At 34.2% G+C, this 16472-nt stretch overlaps 1 protein-coding gene across 6 annotated transcripts in view; it reads left to right on the top strand.

Moving 5' to 3' along the window:
• LOC129495546 (GPI ethanolamine phosphate transferase 1) overlaps positions 1–16472 on the top strand; it is a 109863-nt gene that overhangs the window by 74587 nt on the left and 18804 nt on the right. For 5 of the 6 annotated variants that reach the window (XM_055303164.1, XM_055303166.1, XM_055303168.1 and 2 more), the window contains 5 exons: positions 5179–5281; positions 11302–11404; positions 11763–11813; positions 13218–13304; positions 16293–16348. In XM_055303164.1, coding sequence (XP_055159139.1) covers positions 5179–5281; positions 11302–11404; positions 11763–11813; positions 13218–13304; positions 16293–16348 — 400 coding nt within the window. The remainder of the gene's footprint in view (positions 1–5178; positions 5282–11301; positions 11405–11762; positions 11814–13217; positions 13305–16292; positions 16349–16472) is intronic. The other variant, XM_055303167.1, reaches the window with a different exon arrangement.

The following is a 16472-nucleotide window of genomic DNA, read 5'->3' as shown; positions in this document are numbered from 1 at the left end:
ACTTGATCCAGTCTACTTTTATGCCTCTAAGAGTAGTCTTTATAGTTTTCTTCATACAGGCTTTAAATATTTCTTATCAAGTATATTCCCAAATATCTTATCTTCTTTGTTGCAATTGTAAATGGGCCTTTCTCACTCATTGTGTCTTCTATTTTTTTTTTTTTTTTTTTTTTTTAGTATAAGTTGCTCTTGATTTTTACATATTGGTTTTATATTCTATTTCCTTACTGGATTCTTTCATTTCTTGAGTTAGGTTTTTCATCAACTCTCTAAGATTTTCCAAGTATACTATCATGCCATTTACAAATATAGGTATATATTTTCCCTCCTTGACTTTTTCTTTTTCTTTTTCTTTTTTTTTTTTTTTTGTCCCTTGACCTTAGTGGGAATACCTCTGGAGTTGGCTTTAGGATTTAGGTACATATATTTGTTGGCTTTAGGATTAAGGTACATATATTTGTCATGTTAAAGAAAGTACATGCATTACTGTTTTATTTAGAGTTCTTATTACGAATGCATGGATGTTGAATTTTGTCAAAGGCTTTTTCATTATCTATGGGAGTAATGTGATTTTTTTCTTACCCTATGAATATGGCCTATTAATAATATCAGTAGAGTTTTGAGTATTGAACCATCCTTGCATTCCTGATATAAACCCAAGACACATTTTTATCATAATATATTATATTCTTAATGTGTGTTGGGGTCCATTTGATAGTATTTTTCCATCAGTATTCATAATGATATTGGTCTTTAATTTTTTTCATTCTATATTTATCAGATTCAGGTATCATAATTATACTTCTTCATTAAAAAAAATAAATCTCTCTTTGATTTCTATACTCTAAAATAATAGATAGTCCTGGGCCCTATCTGTTCTGTAAAGTTTTAGAAGAATTACCCTTTGAAACTATACAAACCTAATTCTTTGTTAGGTAGTTCCCTGATAACTTTCCTATTATTTCTTCTATGAAATTGGCCTGTTTAAATTTTTATCTTTGCTGGGGTTAGTTTGGGAAGCTATATTTGCCTAAGTGGTTATACATTTCTTCTAGATTTTCAAACTTGTTTGCATAGAGAGATGCAAAGTAGTCTCTTAATGATTTAAAAAATTCTGTCTGTGTCATTAGACCTTTCCCTTATCATTTATTTTATTTGCACTTTTCCCCTTTTCTGTGATTAACTTAATGGTTTGTCCTTTTTTGTTGATTTTCTCAAAGAATCTAGATTTTGATTTATTAATTTGATTTACTGTATTTTAGTTCTATTCACTAACTCATTAGTTTTTGTTTTATTTTTACTTTCTAGTTTCATTGCATTTTGCCAGAGATTGTTTGCCCTATTTCCACTTTATGGAACCTACTGCTACTTTCTATGTGCTCTAGTGTATATGATTAGTTTTTGTAAACATTCCATATGTACTTGAGAAGAAAGTATGGTCTCTGTTATGAGACTGTACTGTTCAGTATATATCCAGAATATCTATTTTGTTAGTTATATGGTTTTATATTCTTATATTCTATAAGTTGTTTTTTGTCAACTTATCCTAGTAAGAAGGGTGTGTTACAGTTTTCTTAGTATATTTCTACCTATTACTTTTTGTATCTCCTATAAATTTCATATTATGTAGGTAGTTGATGTGCTCTTTGTAGCAAAATTTATAACTATTACCTCATCATTGTGGAATGTGGCTTTAATGTCATATGCTGTCCCTTTTGTCTTGTTTATTGCTTTATAGCCTAAAGTGTACTTTATCTGGTATCAGGGTTGCAATTCTGAATTTCTTACTGTTAACATTTGCCTAGTCCATTCCTTTATTTTTAGTCTTTTGAATCACTGTGTTTTAAGTCTGTCTCTTTTATTCAGAATAGAACTGGATTTTGCTATGTGTGTCAATTTGAACCATTTTATTTAAGTGAAAATATTCATGTTTAAGCTTGGTATCTCTCTATTTTGTCATATTTTCTTATGTTATAGTTATGTGCATATTGTACTATATAATTCCTGTGCTATATACTTTTCCAAATTTGGAATGTCCTATATCATTTTATTTATTGTCCTTATTGATTTTGTAATTGCTTTGGGAAGGTGAGATTCAGTCTGCTGCTTTTTCTCCAAATACATAAACATTCCTGTGGCATATGTTTTGTTTTTATTCATTTATTTTTCAAAAGAATATTTTAGTTTTTAATTATTAAGATATAACTGGCACAAAGCATTGTATAAGGTCTGGGTATACAATGCTTTGGTTTGATGCATTTATATATTGCAACATGATTAACAGTGCAGTGTTAGCTAACACTTCTATCGTATCACACAATTATCTCTCTTTTGTGGTGAGAACAGTTAAGATCTATCTCTTTATAACTTTGAAGTTTATAATGTATTATTGACTATAATTTCTATGCTCTGTCTTAGGCCTCTAGACTTATTTATCTACTGGTGATAAGTTTCTACCTTTAAGCATCTTCCCAATTCCACCACCCTCAGCTCCTCATAAGAATGTGGTCTTTTTAGATTCCACATATAGGTGATGTCATACAATATTTGTCTTTCTCTGCCTGGCTTATCTTACTAAGTATAATGACCCTTGTTGTCACATGTCTTGGCTTATTTCCATGTCTTGGCTATTGTGCATAATGCTACAGTAAACATGAGCATGTAGATATCTCTTCAAGATCTTATTTTCAGTTCTTTTGGATAAATACCAAATATAATATGGTAGTTCTATTTTTAATTTTTTGAGGAATCTCCATACTATATCCATAGTGACTGCATCATTTTACATTTCCACCAACAGTGCACAAGGCTTCCAGTTCTTATACATCCTTGTCCACTCTGGTTATTTTCTATTTTTGTTTCTTTTATAATGGCCATTCTACCAGATATGAGGTGGTATCTCATTGTGGTTTTTATTTGCATTTCTGTGATGATTAGTGATTACTAGTGATTCTGTGATCTTTTCATGCACCTGTTGGCCATTTGGATGTCTTCTTTGGAGTAATATCTATCTAGTTCCTCTGTTCATTTTTTAATTGAATTGCATTTTTTGTTGTTAATGAGTTATATGAGTTCTTTATCTATTTTGGATATTAACCCCTTATTGATATATGGTTTGCAAATATTTTGTCTTCTTCCACAGGTTGCCTTGTCATTTTATTGCTTGTTTCTTTTGACATGCAAACTTTTTCATTTCATATAGTCCCACTTGTTCATTTTTGCTTTTGTTCCTTGTGCTTTGGGTATCATATAAAAAAATTGCTGAGATCAGTGTTATTCTTAATATTATCCTAATATTTTCACCAAAGAGTTTTATGCTTGACTTTTTAACCCATTTTGAATTAATTGTTGTGAATGGTGTAAGATTTTTCTGCATGTGGTTATCTAGTTCTCCCAACACCATTTGTTGAAGAGACTATCCTTTCCCCACTGTTACTGGCTCCCTTGCCAAATATTAGTTGACTGTGTATATGAGGGTTTACTTCTGGGCTAAGCATATATTTTAGATAAGACATTTCATCCTTGAGACTCAGAGAGATAGGTACTACTAGAGGATGCCTACCAAATGCTGTAAGGTGTGAAATAGTTGACTCAGAGGTAGATCAGCAGTATCTCCAGAAATCTCTTCCAGGCACTGATTCACCATAGTCTAGTTCCAATGAGCACTTTTTGCTAATGTGCTGTGATCTCCAAATGGATTAAATGTTATAAAACTTGTTCTAACATATGTCATTCAGAATGGGGACTCTTATTTCTCCCTCTATCACCTCATCAATTTTTTAGACAAAAGTAAAACAAGGATAGAAAATAGTTTTACAGAAGATGTCTCATTTGGGCTGGCTTTTATTATAAATTTTAATGTGTCACTTTTTTCTGTTAAAATATGTATCTGCTGATAACAGTACTGGACTATCACACCTGAAAAAGAGAAGGTATTTGTCAACGGGACTATCAATATAACATTCAGATTCTTACATCTTGCAGTGACTTTGTTTTGAATGAGATTGTCTTTAAATTTAACTTATTAGTAGATTTTGATTAGTAATAATAACAGCAGCTAACATTTACTAAGCACCTACTGTATCCCTCACACTATGTTCAAGGGGCATTTTACAGGTAAAGTTGTATTTAAACCTCACAACAACTTATTTATGTTTTCTACTTGACAGCTAGGAATACTACTTAGATGAGTTCATAAACTTGCCCTGTAGTTAAATAGTTAATAAATGAATCAGCCAGAGTTTCATCCCAAGTCATCTGTCTCCATACTCAAGAGCATTTAATTCCATACGTGTTTCCTGCCTAACTAGGGTGATGGGGAACTTAGGCATATTTCCTTCCCAGTATAGAAATGAGGAGTTTATGTTTTGTGGCTCTCCTATTGAAGTACTTGCTTTCTTGTCCTGTGGGGAAGGTTTCCTTAATTTATTAAGATTACTCTTATTACAACCCTCATATGCGGGGAAATACTTTCCTGTTTTTCATTTTCTAGATGGCATACTACCACTCTCAGTGCATACTTCACAGTGGGAAAACCAAGGAAGAGGAGAAGGAGATTAGGAAAAAGCAATTTCTGGGGAATAAGTTGTCTGTGGACTAAATGCCTAATTAAGAGAAAATTTGCTAACTCTGGAACAATATGTTGTATTACATTTTTTATTATTTATATTAGCAAATAACAAATTACTCATTTAGGGGTTAATATTACAGTGAGCAAGACTAGACAAAATTGAGAAAGTCTGAGCAAAAGGTGGTAGAATAATGAAATGTAATTTGAATTAAAAATGTGAAGTTTTAGGGGCGCCTAGGTGGCTCATTCGGTTAGGCCCCCACTCTTAATATCCACTCAGGTCATGATCTCAGGGTTGTAGAATCAAGCCCCATGTCGTAGTGCTCCATACTCAGCACAGAGTCTGTTTGTCCCTCTCCCTCTCCTGCTGCTCCTCTTCCACTCACTTGCTCGTTGTTCTTTCTAAAATAAATAAATACATAAATAAAATCTTTTTTTTTTTAATGTGAAGTTTCAGATTTCCACAAAAATGGTTAGGGCAAGTATAGCCCATTTTGAGAGGTCATAGAAACGATTCTATAAATGACACTAGAATTAGTACTTCTAAATGCATATACACTGTGTTTGTGTATGTCATAATGACACTGTCCTGCTTTGTTTTATTGCAGCCTCTTCCTTCGTCCTACCACTACTGAGTCCTACAAGTCTCTTTGAGCGGTTGTTTAGCATACTTCTTTCCTGGATGTCAGCCTACCTACTGCTAAGCACAGGGTATAAACTGTTTTTAAAATTTAATTTTTAGTGGCACGTTTTAAATGATATTGACATTTCTCTTTGAATATTTTACCTCTGGAAATGAAAAATATACAAATCTTGAGGAATAAATCATAAGTATTGTCTATTTCGTAAGAACTGTGTATGACTTGATCTTAAATCTTGTTTTCTTTTTCTTATTTTCATAGTATTGCCTGTTGTCTTTGTCTTTCTGTTTACTTCCTGAAGCTGCTAAAATGTCATTTCACTACAGTATTAGAAAGTTCTGATTATGTAGGAATTTGAAGTCTCAAACAGTGACTTAAAAGAACTATGGCTTTGTTACATTTCTTTCATGTATTTCAAATCACACCTTGATTTGTTCACTTATTTGAATATATTTTCTTTTTATTTTTACTCTTAAATATATCCTAGTCCAAATATTCCTTTAGATTCAGAAACTTTCAGAATATTTTCCCAAAAGTTAAAGAATCCATTTTTAAAGATTTTATTTACTTATTCATGAGAGACAGAGAGAGAGAGAGAGAGAGAGAGAGAGAGAGACATAAGCAGAAGAAGCAGGCTCCATTCAGGGAGCCCGATGTGGGACTCGATCCCAGGACTCCAGGATCGAAGACCTGGGCTGAAAGCAGACACTAAACCACTGAGCCACCCAGGCGTCCCAGATTTAAATTTTCTTACAAAACAAAAAACAAAACTAGCAGCGTGATTTGGGATAGATCTGCAAGTGTTCTCTAGATTTCAGTGAACAGTGATACAATCTCCCCATCTTCTTTGAAGAAAAGGATTTTTCACTTGCTTGAATTTTATTTCATCCTTACTTAAATGTTTATGAGGGTGAGAAATGTGTACCTTGTAACAACATTGTATAGAACAAATCAAATTACCACCACTCATAGATAGTTCAAAATTTGGCCCAAACACAGTTTCTTAATCCCAACTAGACTAAACCTAGGGTTTCACCATTGTGCTATCAACAAGTTATTCCCAGTTTAGATGATTTTGTAAAGCCATTTGAGTCCTAGACTTGGGTTCGTTCTTTGGGAAACTTAGTTGCCCTAACTCAGAATTAGAACGATGTTTTTAAAAATCTTTTCTTAATGGGCCCTAACATTCTAAGTGGACCTAGGCTGCAGGAGTTCTTGTAGTCCTCAGATAAGATATGATCCAGTGTGGTATGAAACTTTCTCTTAAAAAAGCTCCATACACCTCCTACCTTCCTTTCTCCCTGCCTAACCAGTTCTGAAACATAGATGTGAAGAAGTAATATAAGCAACGTGGAAATTTTCAACAGTTACCTAGTAAGATTTTAAGAGAGGCTTTCTTTGAGACTTAGAACTTTAAACTTTGAAATAAAACTTGAAGTCTATCAGCAGTTTCTTAAGAGTGATAAACAGAATCAAACTTTAAAACTGTTCACTCTCTGAGCGTGTGGGTGGCTCAGTCATTTAAGTGTCCAACTCTTGATCTCAGCCCAGTTTTGATCTCAGGGTTGTGAGTTCAAGCCCTGTGTTGGGCTCCATACTGGGTGTGGAGCCTACTTAAAAACAAAAACAAAACTTCACTTTGCCCTGTTATTGGTGAAATTTCAAAATAAATAATTTAGTTACAATCAGAATCTATCAAACTATATATGAATTAGTTTTTAGTCTAGATAAGAAGGCAAAAAAATAATTTGTATTTTAACTCACCATTTTGGGGTGACCCATGAGTTTCATTAAGAAATCTTCTCTAGAGGTTGCTTTAAGAAGATATGTGTTTGAGAGGGTCCAGAAATATTTGCCAACTTCTACACAGTCCCTTAATAATCACTAAACCCTTTTCTTTTTTGAGCCTTCACATTCTAAAGCAATAAACACATTTAAAAGAATACAGAAGATTTAAGAAATATAAATAGATCTGGTTTACTAGATTAGAGAGGAAGGAAGAAAGAAGAAAGGATGATTGAAGTTGAATTTTGAGTGAAAAAAATATTTCGTGATATATAATGAGCTAATCATGTAACGTACATTGGGGATAAATATGATAGTGTTTTAAATTCTCGATTTCAGGGCAGCCCAAGTGGCTCAGCTGTTTAGCGCCACCTTCAGTCCAGGGCGTGATCATGGAAACCTGGGATCAAGTCCCACGTCGGGCTCCCTGCATGGAGCCTGCTTCTCCCCCTGCCTGTGTCTCTGCCTCTCTCTCTTTCTCTGTGTCTCTCATGAGTAAATGAATAAAATTTAAAAAAAATCCTCAATTTCATAGTCATAAAGATACCAAAGCATATTTCCATAAGTAAATTTATTTTAAGAAAATCTAAAAAGCAAAAACTCATGTGTAAAATCAGAACAGTAGTAATGAGTATGACCTTTTTAATGAATGTATTAAGAAATATCATTCAACATCAGAAATATCATTTATGTCTTCTGTGAAGGTATATTTACCTTTAGAGAAAATGCAAGAGAGATAGCCTAAAATAGCACAGTCTGACAATTTCAATTAGTACAGTTTTCAATGTCAAATCAGTTTTGCAAAACTGATAGTCCACCTTATTATTCTACATCACCATTTGGACAATCTGGGGGTTCTCTATGTAAATTAGTGAACAGTCAGAATTATAGGCTATTTAAAAGAAATGCAGTTTTATTACTTTACAGAAATACAGTAATAGTAATTCTAAATTCTAACAATGTATCCTTGATTTAATGAATAAAGAAGATTCATTTTAATCAACATTTCATTATTTTTATGCAAATAGAAGCTATTGTAATGCTTGAAAATAGTTCTCTTAAGATTGTTAAACATTTCTCACTGAAATTGTATTTATATCATCCCTTTGCTTAACAAACTATAATACAAAGCTAAATGCCTTTTCTGCCCTGTTGAATTTGCAGAGACCAAACTAGTAGATCCTAATTTTGTAAAGTTTTACTATGTACACTCTGAGTCTGTGATGACATTTTATTGGTATTTCAGTGTATTAATTCAGATATGCAGATTTTATACAAGATATTGATAGTCTGAAGAAATAAAGTCCCATAGGAAGATGTCTTTATCAGATATATTCATCTACATTTTACAAATAAAAATTATTATAGTTTATAGTTTCTGAAAGGAAATAAATCAGTAGCACTATTTGTAGAACTATGAAATTCATGTTTTCATATATTAAGGAAGAATACTTTCATATGTAACTGCAAATATTTTTTAAAAATCATGGTCCATTTTTGCTTAGAGTATACTCTTTCTTGATTCAATTAATCAACAATTGTTTTTTCTCTCGTGTCCTGAAAGCTAGACAAACAGGCAGAACAATTAGCTTACCCCACGTGTATAATAGAGTTGTAAGCTGCTATAAAATAAGGACTTTATTTTGCAGTATTAGGCAATTACAGAATGCAACAGTTAAGTTATTGTGACTTAATTAGTTGGGAATTATAAGATTAAAAGAATGTCTAGAGAAAGAATTTGAGTAGAGGAACATGGTGCCATCAAAGACTCCTGTGGAAGTTGAACTAAATTTTAAAGAACATCTAGGATACAGGCGTTCTAAATTAACATTTGTTTTTCAGTTTTTTTTTAAATCATTGTAAAAATAGCAGTGATCACATTTTGGAAACTAGGGATAAAGAGGAAATTTACCTATTAACCCTACCCCTGTAATCTGTAATTGTCTTTTTAACATAGCATAGTCCATGTACTAGTTTATATCTTTTTTTCTACCTAACATTATTTTATTTTAAGATTTATTTATTTATTTTAGAGAGAGAATTAGTGCTCAGGAGTGCAGTGGGGAGACGCAGAGTGAATGGGAGAGAGTCACAAACAGACTCCACACTGCGTGTGGAGCCCAACCTTACAATCCTGAGTTCACAACCTGAGTCAAAAAGAGTCGGATGCTTAACCAACTATGCCAGCCAGGTGCCCCTTACCTAACATTATTTTAGAAATGTTGTCCTAGGTGGCTCATAGGCTTCCTAACCATCATTTTAATGGACATTTAGTATTCTGTGAGGTGATAAACCTTGATTTATTTAGCCACTCTTCTATTTTTGATCATTTTATTTCTATTTTTATTATCATAAATAATATTTTGAGTTATGTTTTTGTGCACAATCTTTCCACATAGTTTAGATTATTTCCTTTGTTCATTTTTCACATGTAGTATAGGGGGGCCATAGAGTATGAATTCTTTTTTCTTTTTTTTTTTTTTTACTTTTGTCTTCAGAACAGTGCCAGTTTATATTACCAGCAACCAATGAGGGGTCCTAGTTCATCACATCCGTCACAGTATTTGGTATTTTCATTTTTAAATAAGAACACCAACTGCTATTTTCATAGGTCAAAAATGGTAGGGCTTTGTATAATTTTCTGTACCTGTTTTACTGAGGTTTTCTCATATATATATTATCTGTCCATATGCTTGGGCATTCTACATCTTATATGCCAAGTGATTTGTGTGGCTTTTTTAAGTCCAGATACTTCCTTCTGCCTGGTCTTCAGTTTTTATTTTTATGATCAGTGATAGAGTTTAAAGCATCTTGCTTCTTTTGCTTCTCATGTTTAGGAAGTAGTGCTAAATAGAATAGAGTTCAATAGTTGAAAAAGTTGGGAGAAATAAAGTTTTTGTTTTGGTTTGGTTAGTTTGATTTTGTTTTAACTTCCCCTTAAGTAACTCCCTCAGCAAATATTTATTGTTGGCTGGGCCTGCAGTGGTGACAAAACTGGCAGAGTCAGAGCTTTTTATAAACTTGTGGGAAATGCGTGTCAGTGAACATGTGATTAAAATTGTGTGAGAATTAGGGTGCCTGGGTGGCTCAGTCAGTTAAGTGTCTGCCTTTGGCTCAGGTTATGATCTCGGAGTCCTGGGATCAAGCCCCATGTCTGGCACCCTGCTCTGCGGAGAGTCTGCTTCTCCCTCTCCTGCTGCCCTTCCCCCTATGCCAACTCGTTCTCTCTCTCTCTCTCTCTCTCTCTCTCTCTCACTTGCTCTCAAATAAATAAAATCTTTAAAAATAAAATAAAATCATGTGAGAACCATAATAGAGTATTTGAGAGATTACAAGGGTGGCACATTTATCCCTAACTAGGCTGGAAGACGTTTAGAAAAGACTTCTGTCACTATCTTATCTCATGAACATTTCTCCTTTGTCAACATATTTAATGTCCACATTGTACTATCCTAGAGCTGTACTATACATCATTCAATCACTCCCTCACTTGTTTCCTGTTTTGTTTTTGGTTTTGGTTTTTTCATTCTGAAACAGTATTACAACAAACATCTTCATTTGAGAATTCTAGTGCCCATATTGGATTGTTTCCTCAGGGTAAATTCCTAGAAGTGACATTATTGGATTATAGTATATAAATATTTTTGAGATTCCTGATGCAGAGTGTTGGATTGCCTTCCAGAAACTGTTTATTCTTATAGAGAGAGTATGAGAGTTAGTTTTCATTGTACTCTTGTTGACATTACTCTTTTTAATAGATAAATGTGGTAAGTGAATATGGTATCTTCCTATTGTTCTGGTTTCCATGTCAGTTATCAGTAAGGTCAAATATATTTTCATGTGTTTATTGGCACCCTCTCTCTTTTTTCTTTCTCAGAGATTTAGGTCTGTATTGCATCCATTTTTTAAAAAAATTTGGGACATTGGTCTTGCTCTATAATTAATGATTTTGACTCAGGCATTATCTTTATACCTTTGTCTGAATGTTTTCTTTCTTTCTTATGTATTTGTTGTTTACCTTATAAATGGTTTAAATATCTCTTTTAAAATTATAATCTCAAGATTCCATAAATTTCAAAAAAAGATGGTGCTGGAGTTCATATTCAAATGTTCCTTTCTCACTTTCTTCTTCTGGAAGGCCTAGAAATTTTAAATTTTGTGATATTGTAACAAGAAGTATTATCAAGGTTGTTTTAATGTTGGGAAAGACATTTGCATTATGATAAATTTGCATTTTTACTTATTTTATGATTTTTTTTTCTTTTCTACCCTCCCACTTCCATCCCAAACCCCCTTTCCCCTTAGGTATGAAGCTCTCTTTCCATTAGTATTGTCGTGCTTAATGTTTGTCTGGATACGGATGGAACAAGAAACTCTGCAGCAATCCGGTGTTTCCTATAGACAGAAGGTAGTTTGTCAAAATCATTGTTGCATTTATTTGAGAATATTAAAATATTCCCTATTCTATAAGGAAGTTGCAGTGTTATTTCATCAAAAACTATGTACCACTTAAGGCAGTCATAATTAAGCTAATTATTAATAATTAAGTTAACTAGTTTATAGAAAATTGTTGATTTACAGCAGAAAAGTGTGATTTTTATTCTTTTTATAGGCATTAAATAGGTTGGGCTTTTTTAGAGATTATTTGAGAATCGCTAATGTACAAAAACATCAATGTAGGTGAAGGAGTGGAGGAGAAAGAATGCTCTCTATCTTATTTTCCTCTGTTTTCATGTCTAATTTTTCTTTCCTTCCATTTATTATAGTCACAAGGATATTTATGTTGTCACAAGTCAATTCATGAATTTGATCATAAGGTAACATTTGTGTTTTCAGTGTTGCTTTTGTCTTTCTAGTAGTCCTGGTCCAGATTGCTTATTCTGCCCCTGTAGTGATTGTGGCCTCAGTCCAAATCTTAGGCTGTTTATTCAACATAGTACATTTTGAATTGGCTAAAAGCCAGGTAAATTTTAAGGACGCTGTAAAGTTAAATTGATGTCTCTTGCCTTTATTTTAGAACTGAAGGTAATTATAAGCAATTGGTGATAGAATATTTACAGTTTTACTGAAGTCAGATAAAATGAATATTGCAGAAAAACACCTTCATGGTCGATCCCTTGATCCATCCATAACTGGTTCCAGTTGAGCTTACAGAGTAATTGGTAATTTAGAAAAATTAATTTCAATAATGAAGAAACTTTATTTAAGTATTTAAATAATTACTGGTTTTTAACATTCAGCCCTGGAATATTAAAACTACATGAAAACAGTTTTGATCAGATTCAAGTAAATGGTCAGATTGTCCATAATAGTAAATACTAAAATTTTAATATTGAATAAATATTAAATCTAAAAATGAGATTCATTGTGTCATTTTTTTTTAAAAGATTTTATTTATTTATTCATGAGAGACACAGAGAGAGAGGCAGAGACACAGGCAGAGGGAGATGCAGGCTCCCTGCGGAGAGCCCAATATGGGACTTGATCCCAGATCCCGGGATCATGCCCTGAGCCGAAGGCAGACACTCAACCGCTGAGCCACCCAAGCATCCCCATTGTGTCATTTTTTAAATTGTGTTTTTTAAAGTAAAACAGATATTTCTTTCTATAAAAAGGAGTATTAAAGCATCCAAAGAATTACTGGAAAATTACATGGATAGTAGAGGAAGAGGAAGGTCTCCCTTTAAACTGAGTTTTTCTGTTTTGGGGTGAGGAGGTTAAGCAAAAGTACATCCTTCTTGTTGGAATTGAGTGACTTTCTATTTTACCAAAAATAGGAATATTTTGCATTTGTGTAGTGAGAAAATAATTTCTAACAGAAGAATAAAGAAACAAAAATATTTGATTTTATCATGCCTTGTTAATATAATACCATAGCTGGGTTTTAGAAGATCAGGACTCTGAGAAATCAGGACTTCAAAAAGGTAGGAGTTATACAGGGATTTAAAAGTGAAGCATTTATATAGGATTAAGAAAAGCCTGGTTCTCCTTTTTATTATACTTTCAGCAATACTACAACTCTGTTCAATATTATTAGCAACATATTCTACCTTTCAGCAGATTTTAATAAAATATAATTAAGCTATAAGAATAGCTTTATTAATTTCTTTTGTCAGTACAGGATAACTTTCTAGCTATTGTACCAGACTAGAAGATTGCCTTTGAGGGTAAAAGTAAGTGAACTCTTCTTGTGTGTTCATGTATTTCTTATTGTCTCACAGGTCACCAGTCTCCAGTTCACCTGTAATCTTGATATAACCCAGTTTCGACATCTCTATCTGGATGACATCCGGAGGGCTTTTTTCCTTGTATCCTTTGTTTGGACTTTTAAGGCACTGCAACTGCCCACTTAGTGGAAGAAGAAGATAACTTCGCCTGCTCACTTAATAATGACCACTTGGAGGCCATTTAACCCCCCTCTCTCAACCATAATTTTCTCATACAGTCCATGTTTTTAAAAAACGTCAAAACTGTAGAAAAGCACACAGAATGATATAACAAGTGAATGTATATGTGTGTATTCCCACCATCCAGGAGATCAACAATTAATATTTGGTCACGTGTCACACATTGAAAAAAAATTAAAACATTACAGCTAAAGTTTTTTTCAATTTCCAACTCCACTCTAATCTCCCTCATCCAGAAGAAACCACTTATACGAGTTTGGTTTGTACTTTTTATGTGTATTTTATACTCTACTCATGTTCTATAACATCTACCTGACAAGGTTTTTGGACCACAATTTTGGCAATATTGTGTGGAAGTTCTTACTGTCAGAAGTTTGAAAGACAATATGGCAAAATAAAGTCTCACTTTGGGAAGGCTGGCTGACCAGCTTCAAGAAATTCTCAGGGATCCCTGGGTGGCGCAGCGGTTTGGCGCCTGCCTTTGGCCCAGGGCGCAATCCTGGAGACCCGGGATCTAATCCCACATCGGGCTCCCGGTACATGGAGCCTGCTTCTCCCTCTGCCTGTGTCTCTGCCTCTCTCTCTCTCTCTCTCTCTATCATAAATAAATAAAAATTAAAAAAAAATTCTCAGGGAGGTATTTCCTCTGAAATTAGCATGGTACTCTCCTTCCCTCCTCTTGCTTCTGCCCTTAGATTTGCTCTCTGTCTCTTTGCAGAGTCCTTACACTCACCCTCTGCTAATCAACACTTCTTCCCTTGAACCCTGCATCCCTAAAGTATAATTTCATCTCGTCTTTTTTGTTTACTACCAAGCTCCTTGAAAGAAAAATCTGTAGTTGCTGCTACCATTTTCTCCCCATCTAGATACTGTATCCTTCAGCCTTGAGAAGTACCTGGCCCATGCTAGTGTGGCACACAGTAGTGCTCTAAATATCTGTCAGATGTCCCTGCTGCAGCTATACCCTGACTGCACAGTCTGGACTTCAGTTTTATTTGACCACAATAACATTCAACTCTGTTAACTTCACTTTCTTTTTCCTTTACCTCCAGGACATGTTCCAGGTTCTCTTAGCTTTTGTATTATCTCTATTCTCCTTCACTAAAATGTACTGTATCCTTGTCTGATCTTGAATGATGTTCTTCTCCAAGCTCTACCTTTTCCTTAACCTTCTCTTATGCTGCCTAGATATTATCACCCTCTCCTATAGCTTTGACTGACACCTCTGTGCCAGCAACTCTGAGATTTACTTCTCCAGCCTTGGCCTCTCTTGACCTCACAAGCCATATGTCCAATATTCTGCTGGACATCACCAAATATATGTCCCAAACTGACTAACAACCGCCCACCCCTCCCCAAAGTCTCTCTCTGGAGGCCATATTCCTAGTCATCCAGACCATCACACTTGTCATATTTAACTACTTGTCCAGTTCTAAAGTCCCACTGTCTCCCCTCTTCCATTTCTGCTCCCACTGCACCAGTGTAGATCTTCCTTGCCCCTGACATCAACTACCGAAATAGCTTCCCAGTTTTATTTCCTGCCTGTAATTATTTATCTCCCTGATTTGAATATCTCACTGTCTCTGGTATTTGTTTGTATCACTCACCTAAGATGTTTGCTGGCTTTTCATGGTCTCCACAGTAAAATTCAAGGCTTTTTATTAATATGCCACCAATCTGTATTCCTGCTTTATCTTTCACTGTATCCTTCAATAAACCCTAAGCTTCTACCACAGCTCTTAATGTTTCCTGATTATGTCTTTTATTTCCCCTGTTTACCTTAAAAGCCTCTCGTAAACTTCTATAGATCACCATAATCTTAGTTAACTTATGAGCACTTTGAGACTCTTTTATTCATATTTATATTCTTGGTGCCTGACTCTGCCTCTGACATACACTAGACACAATAAATGTTGGTTGGTTAGTTCATTGCTTGAATGAATAGATCCATGAGTACATTTGAGGTTCAAGTCACCAACTCATATGCCACTTTTTCACTGAAAGTTGTCATAATTCTTTACCACTTTTGTGTAATAATAAAATAGCTGACATTCATTAAGTCCTTTCAATGGTCCAGACAGTATTTTCCTAGCAGTTAGTTCTTAGACACCAATAGGATTAATATTGGCCTTTTATTACTGCACTAAAACAAATCAATGTGAGCTTACAAAGTGTCAAAAAGATGTCTAATGTTTTCTCCTGTCTCATTCTCTGTTGGATTATTGGAGAATATGGTATCTTATTTCCTTCTGAGTCTTCCAAAGATCCTGACACGTTTCACATGTAGTAGGCACAGAGGAAGTGTATATAAAATGAAACAGTATTTCTCCTGAAAATATCTGTCTGATCCACTAGGTTCCTGTTCTCTTATTAAAAAACCATCAATGGCCAACTACAGATAACAATACTCTGACTCGTTTCTGCTAGAGAAAAGAAAAATGACAAGTGAGGATAAGCTCCCATGCCTCCCATTCTTAGCACATTTTGCCTCTTCAGTCAGGTTCTTCAAAATGCATTTGCAAGGAGATATAATGGAACATTCACTTATAACAATTTATGGCCAAATGTACAGGTTAAAAATCAATGTATGCTCGTGGTAGGATAGGCATATCTTTTCTTTCTTTCTTTTTTTTTTTTAAAAGATTTATTTATTTATTTATGATAGACAGAGAGAGAGAGAGAGGCAAAGACACAGGAGGAGGGAGAAGCAGGCTCCATGCCGGGAGCCCGACGCGGGACTCGATCCCGAGACTCCAGGATCATGACCCGGGCCAAAGGCAGGCACTAAACCGCTGAGCCACCCAGGGATCTCTAGGCATATCTTTTCTAAATGAAGGAGAAATTTGTATGAATTCTGACTTGTTTTGGCATTTCCTTAACTCTGTTTAGGTTTTCTTCTTAGTGACAGCATTTTTTGGAACTGGGAACATAGCTTCTGTTAACAGGTAATTTAAAAAGAAAACAGCATATTTATAATAAAAGATAATACAAGTTAGGATTTTGTTTTGTACTGTGCTTTTTATAGCAAAGGATATATTTTGGAGAGTGGTATGTATCAGCACATATAGA

This window comes from Nyctereutes procyonoides, unplaced genomic scaffold (genome assembly GCF_905146905.1).
Source record: "Nyctereutes procyonoides isolate TBG_1078 unplaced genomic scaffold, NYPRO_anot_genome, whole genome shotgun sequence".
Taxonomy (NCBI): Eukaryota; Metazoa; Chordata; class Mammalia; order Carnivora; family Canidae; genus Nyctereutes; species Nyctereutes procyonoides.
This window is presented reverse-complemented; position numbering and strand designations above follow the sequence as displayed.